This window comes from Danio rerio, chromosome 4, assembly GCF_052040795.2.
Source record: "Danio rerio strain M-AB ecotype USA chromosome 4, GRCz13ab, whole genome shotgun sequence".
In the NCBI taxonomy this organism is placed as follows: Eukaryota; Metazoa; Chordata; class Actinopteri; order Cypriniformes; family Danionidae; genus Danio; species Danio rerio.
Window position 1 is genome coordinate 61,067,640 of NC_141024.2, and position 22,737 is coordinate 61,090,376.

Genomic DNA, 22,737 nt, shown 5'->3' on the forward strand with positions numbered 1-22,737 from the left:
GCTTCTCTGAGCACGAGTAAGTTGAAGCAGGATTTAGAGAAAGTTTTAAAAAAACAAATGAGTATTGGAGCTATAAAATAAGAATATAGATAACATTATGGGTCTATATATGAATACAGCACTTACAGATCTCTAAAGGACACTTTACAATAAGACCTACATTAGATCAGTCAGTACTGGAACTGATATAACAAGCAACTCAAGATGATCAGGATGCTGAAACTAGCACAGAATATTACTGTTAGACACGAAATTAGCTGAGCCCAGTGAATATACAAGGGAGAATCACATCAAGTGTTAATAAAGATGAAAAATCAAGAGAAAATAAGACTTTAACTTCAGCTGAAATGTTGTTTTATTCAATATCTCATTTGACTTTACATTAAAATTCAGTTTTCTTTATCAAATACAAACTCATACACACGACAATATCCAGTGAAATGCTTATACGACCAGCCATGACCTTAAACACAACAAGATTATAGATGAGAAATAAATTACTGAATGAAATAAGAAATAAAATATAGACAAACTTTAGTCATAGGAAATATATCTGTAGAGAATAAAATCAACACATTAAACCCTGCGGCTATACAACTGTAGAGAACTTTAGCTGTAGACTGACTCCATGTACAGTGACACCATAACTGACCTGAACTAGAATACACACAGAGATGTGTGTGTGTGTGTGTGTGTGTGTGTGTGTATGTGTGGCTGAATGTGCAGATGTGTCCACAGACGTGCTGAATGTGTGTGTGCTGTGTGTGTTGTGATTGAGAGAGCGCTTGGTCTGTGTTCAGTATCTCCTCAGTGTCTCTGTGTTGGTCTTGATGGAGCAGAAGTCTTTATTTCTCTGAGCACAGCAGGAAAGCTTCAGCTAAACTGTGTGTTTTCCTACTTTAGTCAATCCAACACAGAAAACTCCTCATCTACTCAAGAGTTACAGGCTTATTACTGGACACAGACATTACTGAGCTTGATTTATTTGCTTTATTAAGCATTATTAATCCACAGTTGTGCTTGTGAACATCAGTTAATGCACTGAGAGTCAACAAGAACTAACAGAGAACAACTTTACTGTCATCAACTAACATGAACAGATCAATAAATACTGGAATAAATGTGTTTTTATTGTTCAGTTCAAGTCAAATCATGAAGAAGAAGAAGATCAGAAGAGCAGAAACAAACGTCACACTTCATTTCTCCTTTATTCATTGAGCTGCTGGATTTCTCTACAGTTGATTCAAGACACACACACACACGCACACACATACACACGCACACACAAACACACACATGCACGCACGCAAGCACACACCATCTCACTGCCACTGACTGCTCCTGCAGAGGATTCTGGGTAAATCTCTCATCAGTCTTCAGCTCAGTTTCACTGATGATCCAGGATAAAGCCCAAACCCAGGGCAGAGCGGCTCAGTGAATGTGGTCTGGACTGAGTGGATGAGGCTCATTGTGTCTCTATAGATGTTGTAGAAGATCAGAGTTCCTACACTGTGATCCACAAACACTCCTATTCTCCTGCTGAGCGCCTTCACTGGGAGATCAGTGCGTGTGTTATTGTGCCAGAATGAGAAACTGGAGCGAGAGCATATCAAACTCCAGGACTGAGCATTACCTCCAAACCAACACTCATCACTTCTTCTCTTCCTCCTGATGCTCTTATATGACACTGATATTTCCACACCATGATCTTCTCCACTCCAGTCAATCTCCCAGTAACAGCGTCCACACACACTCTCTCTGCACAACACCTGAAGACAATAATAACCATCAAATCTGTCGGGATGATCAGGATACGGCTGATTCTCTCTCACACTCTTCACCTCTCTGTTCTCCTCAGAAAGAATGAGTTGAGTGTGTGCTGTGTTTGGATCCAGAGTGAGGAAACAGACATCTGAACACAAGAACACACATTTATAACCACAGCTGTGTGTGTGTGTGTATGTGAATGTGTATGTGTGTGTCTGAAAGAGAGAGAGAGAGAAGGGGGGGGGGGTGTGTTTGTGTGTGTGCGTGTGTATGTGTGTTTGAGAGAGAGAGAGAGAGGGAGTATGTGTGTGTTTGTGTGCATGTGTTCACTGCTGTGTGTGTGTGTGTGTGTCTGATTGTGTATGAGTGTGTGCGTGTGTTCACTGATGTGTGTGTGTGTGTGTAAGAGGGAGAGAGGGAGTGTGTGTGTGTGCATGTATTCACTGCTGTGTGTGTGTGCGAGTGTGTGTGTGTGTATGCATGTGGTCACGGCTGTGTGTGTGTGTGCGAGTGTGTGTGTTTGTGTGTCCATGTGGTCACTGCTGTGTGTGTGTGAGTGTGAGAGAGAGAGGAAGTGTGTGTGTGTGTGTGTGTGAGAGAGTTAATGTGTGTGAGAGAGGGTGAATGCATGTGTGTGAGTGTGTATGTCTGATTGTGTGTGAGCGTGTGAGAGAGAGACAGAAGGGAGCGTGTGTGTGTGTCTGATTGTGTGAGTGTGTGCATGCGTGTGTGTATTTGAGAGAGTGTGTATGTGTGTGTGTGTGTGTGTGAGCATGCGAGAGAGAGACAGAAGGGAGCGTGTGTGTGTGTCTGATTGTGTGAGTGTGTGCATGCGTGTGTGTGTTTGAGAGAGTGTGTGTGTGTGTGTGTGTGTGTGTGTAGTTCTACATTTGCGTGGTCCTGCTGTAATCCTCTTCTCTCCTCCATGATCCAGACTGTAAACACACACACAGATTGACATTCAGTCAGTACACACACACACACACAACACGCACACACACAGACACACACTCAATAAGACACATGGAGTGTGTGCTGAATGCTGGATTGTGATTCGCTGATCTCAGTGCATTAATAACTGCAGTAAAACAACATGAGTGTGTGTGGAGCTGTCAAATCAGCTTCTGAATGACACACAGAGCTTTTAGATCAGATGTGGAAACAGAAAACAGAATGGAAACAGAAACAGACAGATAGAAAGACTGAAGGATTCATTCAATGATCAATTGACAAAAGTGCAGCACAATAATAAAGCAGAATTCAGTGTTAAATGACTTGAAATATGATGAAAATTTTCATCTTCTGTCAAATGCCTCTTCATTATCTCCAAACAGACTCAGAACGTTCGAGGTAACAGAAGTAACCCTTCGTTCCCCGAGGAGGGAATGGAAGTGCTATAAGTGGATTTGATTTGAAAATCCACGAAATGGGAGGATTCGGTTCAGAAGCCGCTTGTCTGAAAGAGTATTGAACGGGCTAATGAATGCAATGAATTGGCAGCGTAAGCTTGCACAGGTGTGCTTCATTGCCAATTATCCCAGCATATAAGCACACCTGGAGCGAGCAAACGCCATCCTTTTAAGCTGAAGAGACATTCATTATGGCGACGGAGTATAGCACTTCCGTTCCCCTCCTCGGGGAACGAAGGGTTACTTCTGTAACCTCGAACGTTCCCCTTCGATTGGGGAACTTCAGTGCTATTAAGTGGATTTGATCTTTGTGAAAATCCACGAAATGGAAGAACTATGGAAAGCACCATAATGACTGCACCTTACCAACGCCCCCGATGAGGGGATAGTCAAGCAAGCGTGGCGGAATAAGCATACGGAACCGTGGCGGAATAAGCATATGGAATCGCCTAGTGGGGATCACGCATAGCAGGCACCTATACCCAAAACGCGGGCTGACCAGCGGGCAGACCAACAACGTAGTGGGCCAGCAGGTGACTCCTCCGCTGAGTCAGTGCTGGGGGCCACGGAGGAATCTGCAGGGGTCACCTGACGGGGAACTTTACTGACAGATAAAAAGGCGCACGTACCTCCATGTTAGGGAGAATGGCGCAGCAAGCGTGTTTCAACACCCTACCGAGTTGTTTCCTCAATCACCAAGGGGTTATCTAATAACCTTGGGGAAACCAGCTCCACTCGCAGATTGTAAAACCTTGCAAATGTGTTGGGTGTCGCCCAGCCCACAGCTCTAAAAAGTCTGTTAGAGAGGCGCCGCGTGCGTGCGGCCGAGAGGATGCGAAGCTCCGAGTGGAGTGCGCACGCACTCTCGGGGGACGCGGCTCACCTCGGCTCTGATAAGCGAGAGAATGGCATCCACAATCCAGTGGGAAAACTTATTTCGGTACGGCACTTCCCTGCTGCCGACTGCCATAACAGACGAAGAGCTGCTCAGATGATCTAAACTCTGAGTGCAGTCCGGATAATACGCAAGACGCAATAAAGAAAGGGCTGGGTCTGCCTCCTCCGAGGGCAGCGCTTGCAGGCTTACTACCTAGTATTAAAACGAAGTGGTAGGAACCTTGGGCACATATCGCGGGCGGGGTCTCAAGACGTGAGAAAAAGCCAGCCCAATTACAAGCACGAGTCACTGACCAAAAAATGCCTCCGGGTCCCCGACCCTCTAATCGATATTAACGCGACCAGCAGAGCTGTCTTCAGGGACAGAAAGATACTGAGTCGAAGATTGAAGAGATCTGATGCGGCTTGTGTAGTGAGATCCTAAGAGGGCATGAGAGGGGGCGGGGTGGATTAACTCGCGTGTATTGCCACGCTCGACCTTCGAACGCAAACCGCAGAAACTGGCGGTGGCGTGGAAGAATGGAGACATGGAAATACGCGTCCTTCAGGTCTATGGCTGCAAACCAATCCCGAGGACGAACGCATTAGAGAATGCGCCTCTGTGTGAGTATTCTGAACGGTAGCTTGTGCAGACAGCGATTCAAAACGCGCAGAATGATTGGTCATGACCCACCGCTCTTTCTGGGTACGATGAAGTATGGGCTGAAAAACCCACTCTCCATCTCGGCTGGAGGAACTGGCTCGATTGCACCCTTCGACAGGAAGGGGAAGCAATCTCCTCTCGCAAGACAGGGGCGGACAGGGGGTTGACCCTGGTGAGATACACGCCCGTGAACTTGTGGGAGGGAGGGGGGGGGGCTTACTGACTGAATCGCGTAACCGAGTCTGATTGTGCATATGAGCCACCGCGAGGGGCTGGCCCGCGCTAACCAGGCAGGCAGAGCCCTCGCTAATGGATTCACCACTACAATCGCTGACGTACCAGCGGTGGAGCAGCGCGGAGTGGGTGTGCTGATCCAGGAAACGCGAGGGTCCCGCGGAAGAGCTGGAGGAGAACGATTCGCTCTGGCTCCGCACCCTGACTCCGGAAAGGGGGCTGGAGGGCTGAGGGAAAGAAGACCGTCCCCCCAGCACTTGTGAGCCACTGGCGAAGCACGTAGAACCTGCGAGCCAGAAGGCAGCGCGTCCCGGACTGGCAAGGTTCGTGCTGTCACATCCGGGGAAGGGAAAAAGTGCTCTTTCATTGATGTTTTCATGGCAGTATAAAAGTGCCATTGGAAATAGGGCCCCGCCCTCCAGCGGGGAAAGAGCAAGTTTCCTCTTCTCCAGATGGCTTGTCCCAGGGACGCTTCGTGGTCCGTTGCCGGACTTAGCGGTGTTCTGGGCAGGGGGGCTTGCTGCTTCCGAGGTGCCCGACGCACTCGTTTCGCCAGAGGCGTGTGCGGGGGCGGAGCAGCTCTCATAGGCGGGCACCTTTGGCGAGGAGCAGGTATGAATGGCACGGCGGGCGGAGCGGGCTACGGACCGCCGATAAGACATCACCCATCAACTGCTCTCTCACCGCCTTGAATTCCTGGGTGAATTCACAGACGGTGTCGCCGAACATGGCTTGGGATATGGGAAAGTGAAAAAAGCGGACTTTGTCGACTTCGCGCATATCAGCCAGGGGTGGCGCTCCTGGATCACTAATGTGGACATCGTCCTCCCCAAGGCACACGCAGCGGACTCAGTAGTCCGAAGAGCTAAGTCGGCGGCGGTGCGGAGCTCGTAAGCCTGGGTTGGACCCACCCTTGTGCAGCTCGGCCTGCACCTGCGCTTGGTAGCGCTGGTAGGTGGCTATCGAATGCAAGGCGGAAGTAGCCTGGCTCACAGCTATGTAAGCTCTAGCTCCGAGGGAGGCAGATAACTTACAGGCTTTGGATGGGGGACGAGGCGGACCCTGCCAAGATGAGGCGCCGCGCGGATTGACCGCCATCGCGCACTTAACCTGAGAAATCGCCACATACCCCCTTGCTGTTCCACCGTAAAGAATGGTTAGGGTGGAGGGACACGCAGCACGAGCAGAGAAAAGTGCTCTTCAAGACCGCGTGAGCCTACTGTGCACCTCCAGGAAGAATGGAATGCCCCTCTAGTCGGTCCGGCCGCGGAGCTGGGGGATAAACCATCTCCAACCCACGGCCGAAGCAGCCCTGGAAAGCACGGCTAACATGTCCGTTTCAGGATCCGTAGTGACAGCGCTCTCCTGCCCGGAGGGGGTGAGCGGGTCTGGATCATCATCGGACAATGAAAGCCCATCCTCCGATGCCGCGGTGGACGTCTGGTCTCCGGTGTCATCGGGCGTAAGGGCTACCATCTGTTAGACGGATTGCTTCCCCCGCCCGAAGCTTGGATGGAGTGCTTAGAGGAGCGGGAGGTCCGCGGGCCCGTGGTCGACGGATTATCTCTCGCTGAAACCCTCAGATCTGCCCGAGTGCCCGCTGCAGAGCAGGGGACAACTGGGGTGGTTCGCCCTTTTGCAAAGGCTAGCCGCGATCTTTACTGCGATACAGTCATGGCATCGCAATGACGACATAAACTGCCCGCGAGCAGCGCATTTACATGCTGGACCCCCCAGGCATGCAACGCAGTGCCCATGCCCATCATCTGAGGACAGGAAACCACCGCATCCAGAGACACACAGTCGGAGCGCCGTCCTGAAAAGGACGTGCTGCACGACTGTGTTGCTCTTTCTGTGAAGTTTGCAACTTTATACACACCGCTCTGGAGGACCGGACCCAAAGAACGCCAGGCAAGGGAGAAACCCAGCTCGACCGTCTGCCGCTGCGTGTACACACTCTGGACCGGGAGAAGCACTCGTTCGCTCAGAATCGCTGGATCACAGCAGGAGGAACCCTCATCAACTTGATCAGAAAGTCTCTCAAGCGAAAAGGATGGTGTTTGCTCGCTCCAGGTGTGCTTATATGCTGGGATAATTGGCAATGAAGTACACCTGCGCAAGCTTACACCGCCAATTCATTGCCATTTATTGGCCCGTTCAATACTCTTTCAGACAAGCGGCTTCTGAACCGAATCCTCCCATTTCGTGGATTTTCACAAAGATCAAATCCACTTAATAGCACTGAAGTTCCCGAACCGAAGGGGAACTCAATCATTCTGAGCTGAGAGTGTGTGATTAGTGATATGAGACTTTCTGGAGTCACTCATTTACACATTTACACATTCACAACTGTGATGACAAATTTGATTCACTGTGGAGCTCAAAGACAAACACTAGTACTGTGTGTGTGTGTGTGTGTGTGTGTGTGTTATATACTACACATTCTGTAAATGCAGATATTTAAATGTTTTTATGCTTTTAGAAGAATATATTTTCAGTTTTTTGTAATAAATGTTCATTTGTCATGAATTCTTCCTGCAGTTAAGTGTGTATAAAACACAAACAGATGATTAAGAAAATAGATTAAATATTTTTGTTGTCTGAAAGAAGGGTGGTTCTTTAATTTAATATATAATATGGTCAGATATTCCTGTCCAAAGATTATTCAGATTATTCTGTCACATTTAAGTAATAATCACAAAAACAAATAAATGAAAATGTCTGTCAGGAAAGAGTTAAGAGCATTCAGCGTTATGACATCAAGGATGCTCCACATACTTGAGTTTGTCCAGTGTGTAGTTTGGATCCTCCAGTTGTTCAGAGAGCAGCTTGACTCCTGAATCTCCTGGATGATTGTAGCTCAGATCCAGCTCTCTCAGGTGTGAGGGGTTTGAAGTCAGAGCTGAAGACAGAAAACCACAGCCTTCCTCTGTCACCATACAGCCAGACAATCTACAAACACAGCAATAGTCCACATCACACAGTTGGACAATCACACATCTCTTTGTGTTGTGAAGATGCTGACTGCTGTTTCTGCTCATGTCAACAGCAGTGATGAACACACACATCCTGATTAGCTCTCCTTATTGATCAAGCCCTCGCATCAGCAAACACACTAACACACTCAACAAGGACTCGACATCATCTGTAGAAGTGTACAGAGAAATAGTTCATAAGACATCACATGAAGCTGTAAAGTCTGCTGTGAGGAATAAGACACACTTGACCTCAGAAGGAAATCTTTGAGTATAAAGTGTAATTGAAAATAACCTGATTTCCATTATTTATCTTTAGATCATCTTTAGATCATATTTATTTTATATTTTGGACAATATTGTAAATAAAGTAAACACACACAAACTCAATCTCTTGGTGTCTTTGTCTCCTGTCTGACAGTCACTAGAGCTGTAGTCAATCCACCTTTGTAGAGTGCAAATATTAACAAGGCCAAGACACTTCAGTTTAGATAATAAGATTGTCATGAGGCTTTTATATGATTTCAGCAAAACTGCAAACTGTACAAACATTAACCTAAACATTCAAATATAAACAAAAAATAATATAAACATATAAAACATGAGTACAGAACTTATAGGCAATTAATCTAAATAATTATAAATACAGTCATATTTCTGTCTATCAGAAAAAGAATTAGATGATTTAGCATTTGTATTTTACTCGGTAATGCTTTTGAATATATTTGCCTTTACACACAGACTTGTATAGATGTGAATACAATCACACCCATATAAATTGCCAATCTGCCAATACACTGAGATAACCCAATATGTAACTCTCTTTTTGTAGTTCCTGTTGAGTGGACAGTCATTTACCTCAGTGTCTCCAGTTTACAGTGTTGACTCTTCAGTCCATCAGAGAGAAGCTTCACTCCTGAATCCTGCAGGTCATTGTTACTCAGGTACAGCTCTCTCAGCACACAGTTTGAGGATTGTAGAGCTGAAGACAAACTCTCACAGCACTGAACAGTGAGATTACAGCTCTGTAGCCTGTGTAGAGGACAAACACAATATTTATGTGGTCATCTGGGACCTCATTGATTAACAATGCACACTCATATAAAGGACACCAGCTTTCACCCTTATAGTTGTATGTACTAACAGTAGTGTAGCATGATATACCGATATTATAAAAGTATAGCGATACCCTAGCTCTCAAAACAATACAATTCTGAATTTTTTTAGTACTGGTATTTTTAAGTGACAGCTGTAGTTGTGAGTGCTCGTCAATAGAGGGCTGTGTCAGAGCTGTGTGCTTCTTCTACGGCAGGGGTCTTAAACTCGTGGTCTGATACTCACAGGACGATAGTTTGTGGGCCCCGGCTTAATTTGAAAGTTTAATGTCAGTGTGGCCCGCGGGTTGAATATGTACGACACTTTACAGTGTTGTGTGTGGAGCTGAACGAGCCCACCACTCACAGTGGGGTATATGGCTCTCTGGGGCGGGACATCAGCTGAACATGACGCAGGCAGAGGAACATTTTCCAATGAGTGAAAGTTACAGCAGCGTTGCCTTGGAGTGTTTTCCTCTGTGCCTGCTGACTGCCTTGTTTCTGTTGGGCACATGCAGACATTCATCCCAGTGTGCTTCATTCACAACACTTTAAAAAAGTTGTGTAAGCTGCCAGCCAGCAGGACTTGTATATAAATCAGGGCGATTACAAAGAGCGGAGCAAACACCGTCTCTCTCACTCACTGATACAGAGTTCAGCGCTTATAGACAGGGATGAGGAGGAAGGGAGTTCAACAGCAGGTGTGTTGGCTGGTGCTGAGCCAGAGAAAGACGCATCATTTCATCACAATTATGCAGTGTGTTAACCCCCCAATGCTTATTTTATGTTTTAGATAAACATTTACATGTCAATACAAAAACAAACACTAGTAAAACAAGAAATTTAGAGTTTTTGAAACACAAGAAAGTCTATGGAAGTCCAACAATCCATTCAAATGTAAAAATCCATTCAAACATAAATAATTAATGAATTAAAACAGAAAAACAAAACTAAGTGAAAGGGCTACATCTGTCACACAGCGCTATTGCCGCTGCAGTGTGTTACGTGACAAAGATGACGCGTCGCCATGGAAACATTAAAGGGTGAACATTCTAAAATAACGATCGCCTAGCAAAACTGACTCCTGGATCCAACATATTTTAAATCCACCAGCAAAAGGTAGTAAAGCAGCTGTAGGGACTCAGTAATATTCTTAGCAGAGTTAAAAATCAGCAGTTTGGAAGCCTCATTGTGCCCCCTTCATCTCCTTCTTAATTAATTATCTTAATTCCAATACACTTTTCTTTCCCCTTTATAAAACAAAGGACGTGTTGTTGCCACTGGTTATTGAGTAATGGTCCATCGGGAAATCTGGCCATTTTGCCCCTCACAGGACTACATGAATTAACTCTTACACCCAAAGAAAAAAAGACATGTGTGTCTCTCTGGGTGCGTGATCTCCCGCCCCTTTTCCTGTTCAGAGTAAATAGCTCCCTTATTGTCTCGGCACTAAAGCCTGCGCGATCTTCGGACATTTGATGTTTAAAAGTGTGTTTTGCTTTAATGTTTTATTGCTAATAGTTGTGTATGTTTTACTATGTATGTAAGCAAGTGTATTCACTAAAGGGTGCATGTAAATTAAACATTGTAGCATGTGTTACGCATGTAATTAACTATATTTGATAAAAGCTGTGATGTCTGGTGTCAAACTGAAGCTATGAGGCTCAAGAGAACATTGGTCTAAATGAAAAACTGTATCTGCAGATATTAGTTAATTACAGAGCTTCATATAATTTTTGATAACAGTAAGTAAAGTTTTATGCCCAAGTGTGATCACGGGTCTCCCACTCCCGGGGCGTAGACAACCAGGGAAAAGAGAGGCGTGGTCTCGCTCAGTAGCCAAGGCTATTGGACAGTAACAAAGTGGGCTGGGCTAAACTCTGCCCACTATAAAACTTTACTGATGTAAACTTTATTTTTTTTTTTTGCTTTGGCTTCACGAGGGGTTTCTACGCACAAACTTTGCGCTGCATGCTTCCTGTCTTTACAACATGCCTGCCGGACTTCGCTCTTAAAAGAACTACCCGTATAAAGCCTGTGTCTGTCCGCCGTTACATCACTACGGCAACGAGAACTCATTCACAGGAGCTCACGCTGCTTCTGTGTACATTCGCGACTCAGTCTGACCCTGTTCTGCTCCTATAACCGCTTTTCCTTGAACACTCAGACGCAGCCCATCCAGCAATAAGGTCAGTCACTCAACTTCTCTGAACTCTGACTTCCTAAGTCTTGTAATTCTGCCAAGGAGCAGGTCATTGAAGGAATCCCTATTCCACAAACTTCTTGCGTGCTGACGTCACACTCTCCATCACCGGGACAGGGAGTCCCACCCTGCGGAAGACGAAGGAAAACCCTCTCCAACGAAGGACATCCCAGCCAAGTCAACGCGCTGCAACCATTCAGCTTGCCGGGGTTTCCCTTAACCAGCTGACGGGTGAGACTGGTCCTCAAAACACAAGTAAATACAAACCAAATATCCACTCCTTGCTTAAGCTGGTGTTAGGTTTAAGCAGTCAGATTCTCTGCTTGGTGGTTTTCTCAGGTTGCAATGCTAAGAACTTAGCTAGTGCGAGACGTTTGGGACTCTTAGTTGTTCATCCTCAGTCATTCACTCATTCCTGAACAATGTGTGTGTGTCTGTATGTTTGTCTGTTTTACGCAGAGTAGTTTACTGTGTGTATAGCTTGATAAACTTGCGTTTCATTTTAAGATCCTTGTTGGAGTTTCTAAGTTACTGCGTCAGCTATATGGTCTTGCTACCTCGCTTGTGTAAATACTGAAATCCTGTTTTATAATTTTATAGTTGGCCACGTAATAACATACCATAGATTTACTAAAGATGAAGTTACGCTGCTTACTTCTGTTAGGGTGGACCAATAGATGACGTAAGTGTACATGTTAACCTATTTCTGACTGTGAGCCAGTCATTTGAATCTTCTGATTTGAATCCCCGAGAATTAATTTGAAGAATTAGCTTATAAGCTAATTCTTAGAGTACGGGACATATAAGATGGTCTGGATTCTTACAGTTGTTACAAAGTTTTGGTGGATCTCAGAATTGCAGAGATTTGAATCCTAATTTAATGCCAGGAAATTTAAAATAAGAGACTAACTTGTGTTTCTGTCACCCCGATATGACTGTGGACACACTATACTACACACAGATCTGTCCAAACTGCTTACCACAGATGATTTTCATCATAGGTGCCCTTTAAGTTCACCCAAACATTTACCCAAACATTAGCCTTAAGTAGTTCCAAACCTTTATGAGCTTCTTTATTCTGTTGAACACAAAATATTTTTAAGATGAAAAACATCAGCCTTTGACCTTCATAAGTCGATGATTACAGGTTTCCATCTTTCATCAAAATATTTTATTTAAATATAACCACTTAAGGGAGAGTAAAACAGTAAACTTTCATTGTTGGGTAAACTATGCCTTAAACAACCACTGCCAATACATTAATCTGAATATTATTAAAAACTATCTGAAATATTAAATAATAAACAATTATTCACAGCATTTTCAAGTGCTGACAATAACAACACTGTACACATTCATAAACATGATATATTGTATTATTTAATATCAGAAAATGTCTACTTAAATGAAAGAAGGACTTTGACTTACAGAGCTCTTTTGGAGGATTTGATGACTGCTGATAGTCTGATGAGACACTCGTCTGATCTCTGGAATTTCTGAAGCTCAAACTCCTCCAGCTCCTCCTCTGAGGTCAACAACACAAAGACCAGAGCAGACCACTGGGCAGGTGAAAGGTCAGCAGATGACAGACTTCCTCCACTGAGGTGAGACTGAATCTCTTTCAGCAGAGTTTGGTCGTTCAGTTCATTCAGACAGTAGAACAGATTGATGGATCTCTCTGCAGACAGATTCCCTTCAAGTTTCTGTTTGACATAAGCAATTATTTCCTCTTTGCTCTGGTCTCTATCATCCTGCTGTGTCAACAGGCCTCGTAAGAGTTGTCGATTGGACTGGAGTGACAGACCGAGAAGGAAGCGAAGGTAAAGGTCCAGATGTCCATTCTCACTTTCCAGAGCCTTGTCCACTGCGGCCTTCAGGAAATCAATCATGGACTCATCTCTACTTTTTTCTGCTTGTGTCTTGTCGCTGTCTAGAATCAGATGTTGATAAAGGGCTGCAATGAACTCCTGAATGCTCAAGTGAAGAAAGCAATACATGGTACCAAGAATGATTCCCGTCTCCTCCTTAAAGATCTGGGTACACATGCCTGAGTACACCGATGCCTTATAGACGTCAATGCCACAGTCTTTCAGATCGCTCTCATAGAAGATCACATTGTTTCTTTCCAGCTGCTGGAAGGCCAGTTTCCCCAGTGAAAGGATGAGGTTTGGATCCCAGGAGACATCTGGTGTGTTTTCTCCATCATACTTTCTTCTGCTCTGCTGGATCTGAAAGCGGAGAAAGTGTGTGTACATCTGTGTCAGAGTCTTAGGAGATTCCTGCAGTGTTTCAGCATGAGCCCTGTGTTTCAGTTTCAGTATGTTCTGGAGAACAGTGGCTGAAATCCAGCAGAAGACTGGGATGTGGCACATAATAAAGAGACTCTTTGACTGTTTAATGTGATCAATGATTTCTCTGGCCTGATTCTGATCTGTGAGTCTCTTTCTGAAGTACTCCTTCTTTTGGGCATCATTGAATCCTCGTATCTCTGTCAGCCGGTCGATACAGTCAGCAGGAATCTTACTGGCAGCTGCTGGTCTGCTGGTGATCCAGATGAGAGCAGAAGGAAGCAGATTTCCCTTGATGAGGTTCGTCAGAAGAACATCCAGAGAGACTGCTGAAGATACATCACGACACGTCTCATTACCAGCAAAGTTTAGAGGAAGACGACATTCATCCAATCCATCAAGGATGAACAGGACTTTGAATCGTGTGCTTCTTGTAAGGTTCAGTCCTTTAGTCTCTGGGAAAAACTGAGTTATGAGGTCTTTTAAACTTTGTCTTTCTTTCTCCTTTAAGTTCATCTCTCTGAATGGAAGAGGAAATATGAAGCTGATGTCTTGATTTTCTTTCCCTTCAGCCCAATCCAGAACAAACTTTTGAACAGAGACTGATTTCCCGATGCCAGCAACTCCTTTTGTCAGGACAGTTCTGATCTGCTCATCTTGTTCAGCTGCTTCAAACAAATGTTTGCATTCAACCTGTATCTCTAGTGACTGATGACGTCTGGAAGCAGCTTCAATCTGTCTGATCTCATGTTCAGTGTTGACCTGTTCACTCGCACCCTGAGTGATATAGAGATCTGTGTAGATGTTATTCAGAAGTGTGGAGTCTCCTTGCTGAGCAATTCCTTCAAACACACGTTGATATTTCCTCTTCAGGCTACATTTAAGCTGATTAATGTAGAGCAGCTCATCTAAACACAGGAGCAAGGAAACAGAGAGATTTAGTCTTGACTTATTTGTAAGTGACAGTCTGACAGATTCTTGACAGAGGTCTTACCTTCAAGAGTATCAGCAGCTTGATCTTGCTTCATCTCTCTCAGGAAGAAGAGTGTGAGATCAAGAGCTGCTTCTGTGATTCTGCTTCTGTTCTCTTTAAAGTCTTTTACAAACTCTTGTCTGTTTTTGTCTTGTAAGACTTTCCTAAAGTTTTCCAGTTGATTCTTCAGAAATCTGATCATTTTGCTCTCAAGATTCTATAATTGAAGAAAAGAGAAGAACAATGTTTAAATAAAACATTCATTAACATACAGTTGTACATCCACAAACTACTCAATAAAGAAAAAAAGACATAATATGAGTCGAAGTTGAACGCTTGATTCTGATTGGCTGAAAAACTTTGTAAGGTGTTGTTATTTTCAGATAAACACACAGCTAAAGCAGATTTGGCAGGTTTTGAGCACAACACATTTCCATATCTCTACACTGAATGATTTCAGTAACTTCACAGTCAAACATCACATCAAAACACAACAGAAAGCTTTGGATTTGTGAGAAAACTACACAGCAAATTCATTGGTGTTAAATTTCAAGTGTTGTGGTAATTCAGAGTAAAGTGTTAAAATTCTAGAGTTAGATAAAGGTAAAATAACCCTCTCTGCGTTAGAAGCTGATTTGCCTCCTTGTCATACAGAGTAACATGCATCTACCTTTATAGAAAACCCTTGTATTTGAGAAACTAATCAGAGTGTCTGAAATCTCACCACACCCTCATTCACCTGGCCCTTAAATTAGTCAATTAGTTTAGTCCACTAGACAGAGGGAATGACCACAAATAAGTGAATTCAGACACCTGCTGTTGAACACCTGCAGTTAACAAGCACAATCACTGAGGGAATAAGAAATTGAAGGAAGAAATAAAACTACAGACAGAGCCTCACACCAAACCAACTGAATTAGAACAGAGGATTAAACAACTCCATTAAATAATATTATAAGCATCTTCACTGATTACAGTTTGACTTCATTTCTGTAAGAATATTTTTTTTATTAAAAATATTTCATTTGACCTCACCATCATAGAGATCAGAGGCTGCTTATTTGAGCTCTTGAAGCTTTACTATTATATCCTAATGTTTCTCTGACTGCTATAGCTGTGTTTTTGAAACTCATTAGCTATAGCAAGAAAGGTCAAGAGAAACTATACTGTTTATGCTTAATTGTTATAGATATAATTTCAGGTGTTTATTAAGTTGATTCATAAAGATATGTAAATATAGTTGTATTAAAGCTGCATGGGACAATACAACTGGCAGTCTGCTGCTCTTCATAGAAAATTCAACAAACAATTAGGATGCTATTAATAATTAGAGTGTCATGCACTAAACATTCAAGCTCCAGCTTGCTCTTTATGACACACAGGCATCAAGAATCAGTATATGAACCTCAACCGTGGTTGCTAAAAAAAAAAAAAAAAGCTGCATAGTTCATGCCGCAATGCATGCTGGGTGCCAGCATAGTACAAAGCTCCCAGCATGCATTGCAGCATGAATAAATTATGCAGCTTTATGTTCTTACAATCTCTTTCTTTTCCTTTATTTTGTGTTGTTTTTGGGAGGTGATATTTCAGTAGAGTGTTTTTTTTTACTTGATGTTTATTTTTTTGTTTGTCACCATCATTGAGATTCAAAGACTAATTATTGATGTCTGTGTGTTTTTGAGTTCTGCCATAGATCAAACATTCTTATTGTAAATATTGTTTTTATTTTATATTATTGGAGCTTCAGTGGTTTCATTTATGTATATTATTTATTTCTCACACATAACTAATATGATATTGAATTAGAAAACAAGCAGGAAAGGATGGCTATGATATAATTATAAATCACTTCAGACTAACACTTTAATTTTCTTTCAGCTTTCCATGCTATATGTTTAAATAGTGTAATTAACACTAACTATAGCAGCCAAATTAAAAGATATTTATAGTGAGAAGTTGAAGAGCCCAACTAAAGCAGACTCTGTCCTCCATCATGGTGACTTCAAATTAACAACGGAAATTTCATTAAGAGCTTTTGTTCACATGACAGAAATAAAGTCAAAGGTCAGTAATAGGTGAAGCTCCATGATAAGTTGTTAATTTGATGAGTTTTTTTTTAAAGATGTTGAAAAATAAAAAAAATTTATTGTGTAATTTGTTTTATTTTTATTGATTATTATTTTATTCAGAGTTTTTTTTTTTCTCTGTTGATTTCATCTTTGGTTTTGGCTTGTGTTTTTCTGTCCTTCAGTGATTCTGCTTGTTAACAGTTGTTCATCAATAATTATCAATCCTCCTTTAATTAGACACTTAATTGTCTCATTAACTTCATCACTGTCTGAGTGTTCAGCCCTCTGTAGTGAGGACACTAGTTAGGATTTTGCTCTGGAATTTAAGGCTTACGTGTGTTCGAATGAAAAATACAGACTATGGGATGTATTTTTAACAGAAATATTCTGGAAACTGAATTTACGAATGTAAAATGTTGAAAACAGCAGATTACTGGCAACCACTGCTGCCAGTATTTTGACATACATTTAACAGATATTTTACACAATAAGAGTTTGCTAATTAACACTCTGGGTGTTAAAAATTTTAACACTTTCAAAGGTGTTATTTTAACACTGATAGTGGTTACCATATAAACACTGAGGGAGTGTTAATTTTAACTCTAAGGTAGTTAAATCTACCAAATCTAAAATTTGCAATGTGAGATCGATAAAAAATACAGACTGTTGAATGTGCTTTTAACAGAAATATTCTGTAAACTGAATTTATGAATATTAAAAACAGCAGATCACTGGCAACCACAGCTGCTGGTATTTTTAAGTAAAATCTAAAATTGAAAAAAAAAAAAAGAAAAACAGCAAAACGGTTTTTGTGTCACCATTGTGGAGGATAGTAGCGTCTCTGTTCAAGTCCAAGATGAACTGAGAGTATTTGATGTTATGCTGTATCTTCTTTCTTTTAAAGGTAACTGTGTAGTTACTAATGCAGTCAAAATCTGTTTGCTAATTGCAATCACACATGAAAACATTATTGCATCTAAAGACTACATTTTTTTTCTACTAAGCTATAATTTTGTAAACTGAACATTGTATTAGTTCATGAAATATGGTTATTTTTTGTAAATTTATACAGTTCTATAAAACTTCCATGTTTTTCACAGAAAGATTCTGGCAACCACAGCTGCTGGTATTTTTTCGGAAATTTAACAGATATTTTACACAATAAGAGTTTGCTAATTAACACTCTCTTGGTGTTGACAATGTTAACACTTTCAAAAGTGTTATTTTTAACACTTATAGTGGTTCCCATATAAACTCTAAGGGAGTGTTAATTTTAACTCTAAGGTTGTTAAATCTACTATGTAACATTTGCTGTGTAGTTTCAGACACAGGAGAAGTTTGAGAACAAAAACCTGACAAATGTCTGGAACACAACATGGCGGCTTTAGCTGTGGGAACATCAGCATCCCAGCAAACATATTACAATAATTACATTCATATTTAAAAGAAGTCTAATAGATGTTTACCAACCGCCCAAAACTAGACTAGTCATCAGATATGCAGCAGTGTGAATCTGTCTGATCTGTGTCTTTGATGACTAGTCTAGTTCTGGACTATAGTTAGATGTTTATTAGATTTTCCCTGACAGCTTAAATTTAGCCTTTTTTTTTTTTTTGGTCTGGCTATCATTGTTTAGACATCTATTAAAAATTGCAGAATAATCCACTCTGGTCTGTTGAATTATTAGAGAATAATACACACTAAATGTGTAACGGCGACTTTACGTGCATCACAGGAGTGAACTATTTGCGAGTAATTCAATGAACTGCAGTCAATTATTCCTCACTTGACAAATACTTTTTAATTCTTAACATCTTTAATTACATGAAAAATAACAGTTACAAATGAAATGTGTTGCTGAAGCAGGATCTTTTCCAGTGAACATTTTGTGTGTTATATTTACAATTTTAAATAAGAATCAAAATGAGTTTTTCCCACCTGGAAGATCCACTGGAGATTTTCTGAATAAGAAACTAAATCTGCCTCTAGGTGTCTGTAAATGAGTCAAAGTCATTGAGTCATTTACACAACTGATTCTTTCAGAAATGATTCTCTTTACTGAATTGTTGGTTCACAATAATATGCCTGAAACAATCCATGTGTGATCAATAATGTAAAACACAAAATACCTTCTGGCAGATGATGGTGTTTTCTCTCTGAGGTCTGGTGACCGGTCACTCTTCAGAGACACAGAGCTGGACACTCCTGATCTCACACTGAAGACACAAACACACAAGAGGAATAAACTGCAGGAAATACTTCAGTCTCCTTTAAAGGTGTATTAAGACTGACAGAAAACAAAATCACTGGAAAAATCACAAAAACAAAACAAAAACTTTTCACTAGGCACCAAACTAACACAAAATAACTTAGCTCAAGGTCTGGCTGATCAGGTCTGTAAAGCTTAGTTCACACTACAGGATTTTAAACATCAGCAGATCGCTGTGCCGTTCACACTACATGACTTGACTTTGTGTCTTTTAATCTCTGTGGTGTTCACACTACGCAACACTCTGTGAATGATCCACAAGAGGGGGGTCACACACTACATGATCTGACAACAACTCATTCCCCAACAGCTCATTCAAGCTACCAAACCACAGCCAATGAAAATTTGAGGGAGGAGTCGTCAGAAAAAGCTGAACACTATTGGCTGCTTGTGTGCTGATGACATCACTGACAGCGTTTCAAGCTTTGGAGAAAGCATTTAAAAACATCGTCAAATCAGCTGATTTATCAGCACATTAATCACTCATCTGCAGGTTCCAGTGGATAGATACACAGAGAGTTTTCAATTTTTGTAATTTTATAACTCTTTGAAATAAAACTAACAAATAACACCCTGCCGTTTTCTAACTATCAGTGTATTTCTTTCTGACCTTGTTATTTTTTTTATTACAAAACAGTAAAGAACTGAGCATTTCTGCCTTAAATTACCATATTGGTTAAAATGACTGCATGCATGTCTGATACTTTTCACTGTGACTTTAAATATGTGTGCATTTTTTGCCTAGCAACTTCCTGCTAACATAAACAAAACTTTCTGATGGCGAAAACATTCATTTAATTTTGATATCTTTTAAAACAGCATATTCTGCAAAATAGCTCCTCTTTGAAAGTGAAAATGAAAGCCAAGACCTTTGCATGTTCTTGTATCTTAACTACATATTTATAGGCTGTATTACCAAAAAAAAAAACATTATATTTTAGGGTAATGGTGTCATTAAATATGATGCCAGACATTCAAAGCTTAATTTTAATATCTTAATAATAGCTTTGAATGTAAATATGTTGTGACAATATGGCGTTTTATATGAGAACGGTCAGAATGAGCAGTATGGTAATTCTAATAGTTAGAGAATTCTAGTTCCACTGTTAATATTTCCTACTCTCATGTCTGTGTTAACACAGAATGAAGCGAGTGCACCCATGCCCATTCTGACCAATCACAGATGTTTTTGATGAGCTCCTGAGCACACAGGCATTTAGCTCATGCTGATATGCTCTCTCATTGGCTGCAGCTCGTCACTACATCTGACCACACGTGGAGTTGAGTAGGCCGACTGCTCTGCAATATTTAGCCTGCTAAATGTTGGATTTCCGTCTGCGAGGTGTCGGCGACACGTCAGCGAGCCTCGTTGATGCGTTGTTCAGTAGTTCACTCATAAAGAGCGGCGAGCGCCGTGCACCTGCAGATTTCTTCCCGATCACAGCCCGATCTGTCGGCGAGCTTGTTAACTTCCAAATCGGGCTCAAATCAGGCTTACAATCCTCTAGTGTAAACTAGGCATTAAACAGATTAGACTTATGGGGAGTATTCAGACCCACTCTTTGTTCTATTGCGGCCATTCGCTAAAATCATTTAAGTTCATTGTTTCCTCATTAATGTCCACACAGCAGCCCATACTGACAGAACAACACTGAACTGTAGACATTTTTGAAGATTTATTAATAAAGAAAAGCTGAAATATCACATGGTTCAGAGCCTTTGCTGTGAACTCAGCTGTTGTCCATTTCTTCTGATCCTCCTTGAGATGGTTCTTCACCTTCAGTTGAGTCCAGCTGTGTTTGATTACACTGATTGGACTTGATTAAAGCCACACACCTGTCTATATAAGAGCTTACAGCTCACAATGCATCTCAGAGCCAATGACAATCATGAGGTCAGAGGAACTGCCTGAACAGCTCAGAGACTGAATTGTGGCCAGACACAGATCTGGCCAAGGTTACAGAAACATTTCTGCTGCACTGAAGGTTCCCAAGAGCACAGTGGCCTTATAATCCTTCAATAGAAGATGTGTGGGACGACCAAACATTTTCTAGAACTGGCTAAACTGAGCTTTCAATAGATCTGTCAAATGCTCTGATCCACTGATTTACAACAAAATAAATGTAAAGGTATTGAAGCTTCATGAAGCAGCGCTCCAAAATCAGCCTTCAGCTCTGTTTACTGGAGTACTTATTTACTTGGAGTGTTATTCGTTCATGTACACTCAGAGCGTGTTTCGCTGGTTTGTGTTTTAATCTTCTGTTTTTATTGTTAGCTGTCTGGATATTGGATTACTCTTTGTGGATTACCCTTGATTATGATTGATTGCTTGTTTTGTCCCCTTGCCTGTCTAAAAGATACTCTGAATAAGAAACTAAAACCGTCACTAGGTGTCTCTAAATGTCTAAATTCACCAAAAGTCATTGAGTCATTTGATTAATCCAAACAACTGATGCATTTACTAATGACTATATTTTCTGAATTGTTGGTTCACAATAACATGTTCAATACAGTCCATGTGTGATCAATAATGTAAAACACTAAATACCTTTTGACTGATGATGGTGTTTTCTCACTGAGGTGTGGAGGTACACCAGCTTTAGACCAATCACTCTTCAGAGACACAGAGCTGGACACACATGATCCTGATCTCACACTGAACACACAAACACACCAGAGGAATAAACTGCAGGACAAACTTCAGTCTCCTTTACAAGAGTTTATCAGACAAATATGAGTTTGTTCAGTTTAATTCAGCACATACTAATAGTTGACTGAAGGTCTGTCTGTTGTCATGTTGAAATAATGGTGTAAAAACAGAGTCAATACCTGTGTTTCTCTGAGAGAGAGTCCTTTACTCGCTCCTCTGCCATACTGCAGCTAAAACACCAATGCAGTCATTAGCTGAGCTTTCAGGAAACAATTGTACATACACACACACACACACACACACACATATATATATATATATATATATATATATATATATATATATATATATATATATATATATATATATAGTCCTTAACATGAATGCAGTTGGTTTAACCCTGATCTGACATTTCAGCTGTTTCACATTTGATTTAGGATAAATGCATGTTATATAGAGTTTATCAAGAGAAGTTCAGGTTCAGCCAATTGTTGATTTAGTGAGTATTAAAATGTCTCTCTACTAAAGAGGCTATTTGGTTAATAAGTTACTCTGACAGTAAAGGGTTAAATGCAGTGTTGTTTAAGGATCATCAGCTTGTTGTTTTCAGCAGCTTTTCTTCCTGTTCAACTGGAAGGTCTGCTTTAACTTTACTTTTGATTTGGTGACTCTGAATGTTTAGAGTTATATTTAATGCTGAATTATTGGACACTATTGAGTCAGTCTGATATAGAAGAGAACAAACACTGTAAAGGGATTAAAAATAAAGCTTTTAGACACAGTGTTTAAATGAGCGTGTTTGACTCAGTGTTTAATCTGTGTTTGAGGATTTGATCTTCAGGATCAGACATTTAAATCACACTCACACATATAAACCCTTCATCATCTCCACAAATCAGCGTAATGTAGAAGTGTTAAACTCACATGCAGAAGTACAGACGCTCTTGTGCAGCAGGAACACAATCTGAGCTCTTTCACTCTTTCACTTCACTAAAACACACCTGTGTGATCTACAGGTATATCCTCAAATATTATTGGCTCCACAGAGTGACACTCACATGAATATTCATGAGATTCTCTTGACTGTGGGTGTGTCCTGAAGACGAGTGTGTTGAAGGAAGATTTAGAGAAGGTATTTAAGATGAAATCTGAGAGGTCACTGAAGAATATTTAGAGTAATGTTGAACCTATAAAATAAGATTAGAGATTTATATATAAATGAGTACACCTCATACAGATCTCTCTGTTATATTATTATTATTTTCT

At 41.4% G+C, this 22,737-nt stretch overlaps 2 protein-coding genes across 4 annotated transcripts in view; one reads left to right on the top strand and one right to left on the bottom strand.

Moving 5' to 3' along the window:
* The window catches only part of LOC148682285 (uncharacterized), a 161,517-nt gene that overhangs the window by 82,730 nt on the left and 56,050 nt on the right, over positions 1–22,737 (top strand). The window contains exon 1 of one of the 3 annotated variants that reach the window (XM_088650525.1): positions 15,014–15,962. The exons of 1 other annotated variant lie outside the window; for it this stretch is intronic. The gene's annotated coding sequence lies outside the window, so the exon portion shown is untranslated. Of the gene's footprint in view, positions 1–15,013; positions 15,963–22,737 lie in introns of those variants that run through there. One more of the 3 variants, XM_088650526.1, reaches the window with a different exon arrangement.
* On the bottom strand, positions 338–22,476 carry LOC137491022 (NLR family CARD domain-containing protein 3-like). The gene is made up of 11 exons (XM_087249815.1): positions 22,396–22,476; positions 21,651–21,701; positions 21,370–21,477; positions 18,682–18,768; positions 18,491–18,545; positions 14,505–14,700; positions 12,651–14,418; positions 8,784–8,957; positions 7,729–7,902; positions 2,656–2,702; positions 338–1,912 (listed from the first exon to the last, which is right to left on the bottom strand). Exons 2-11 carry the CDS (start codon positions 21,692–21,694, stop codon positions 1,377–1,379), a joined length of 3,189 nt encoding a protein of 1,062 aa, XP_087105941.1. The 5' UTR covers positions 21,695–21,701; positions 22,396–22,476; the 3' UTR covers positions 338–1,376.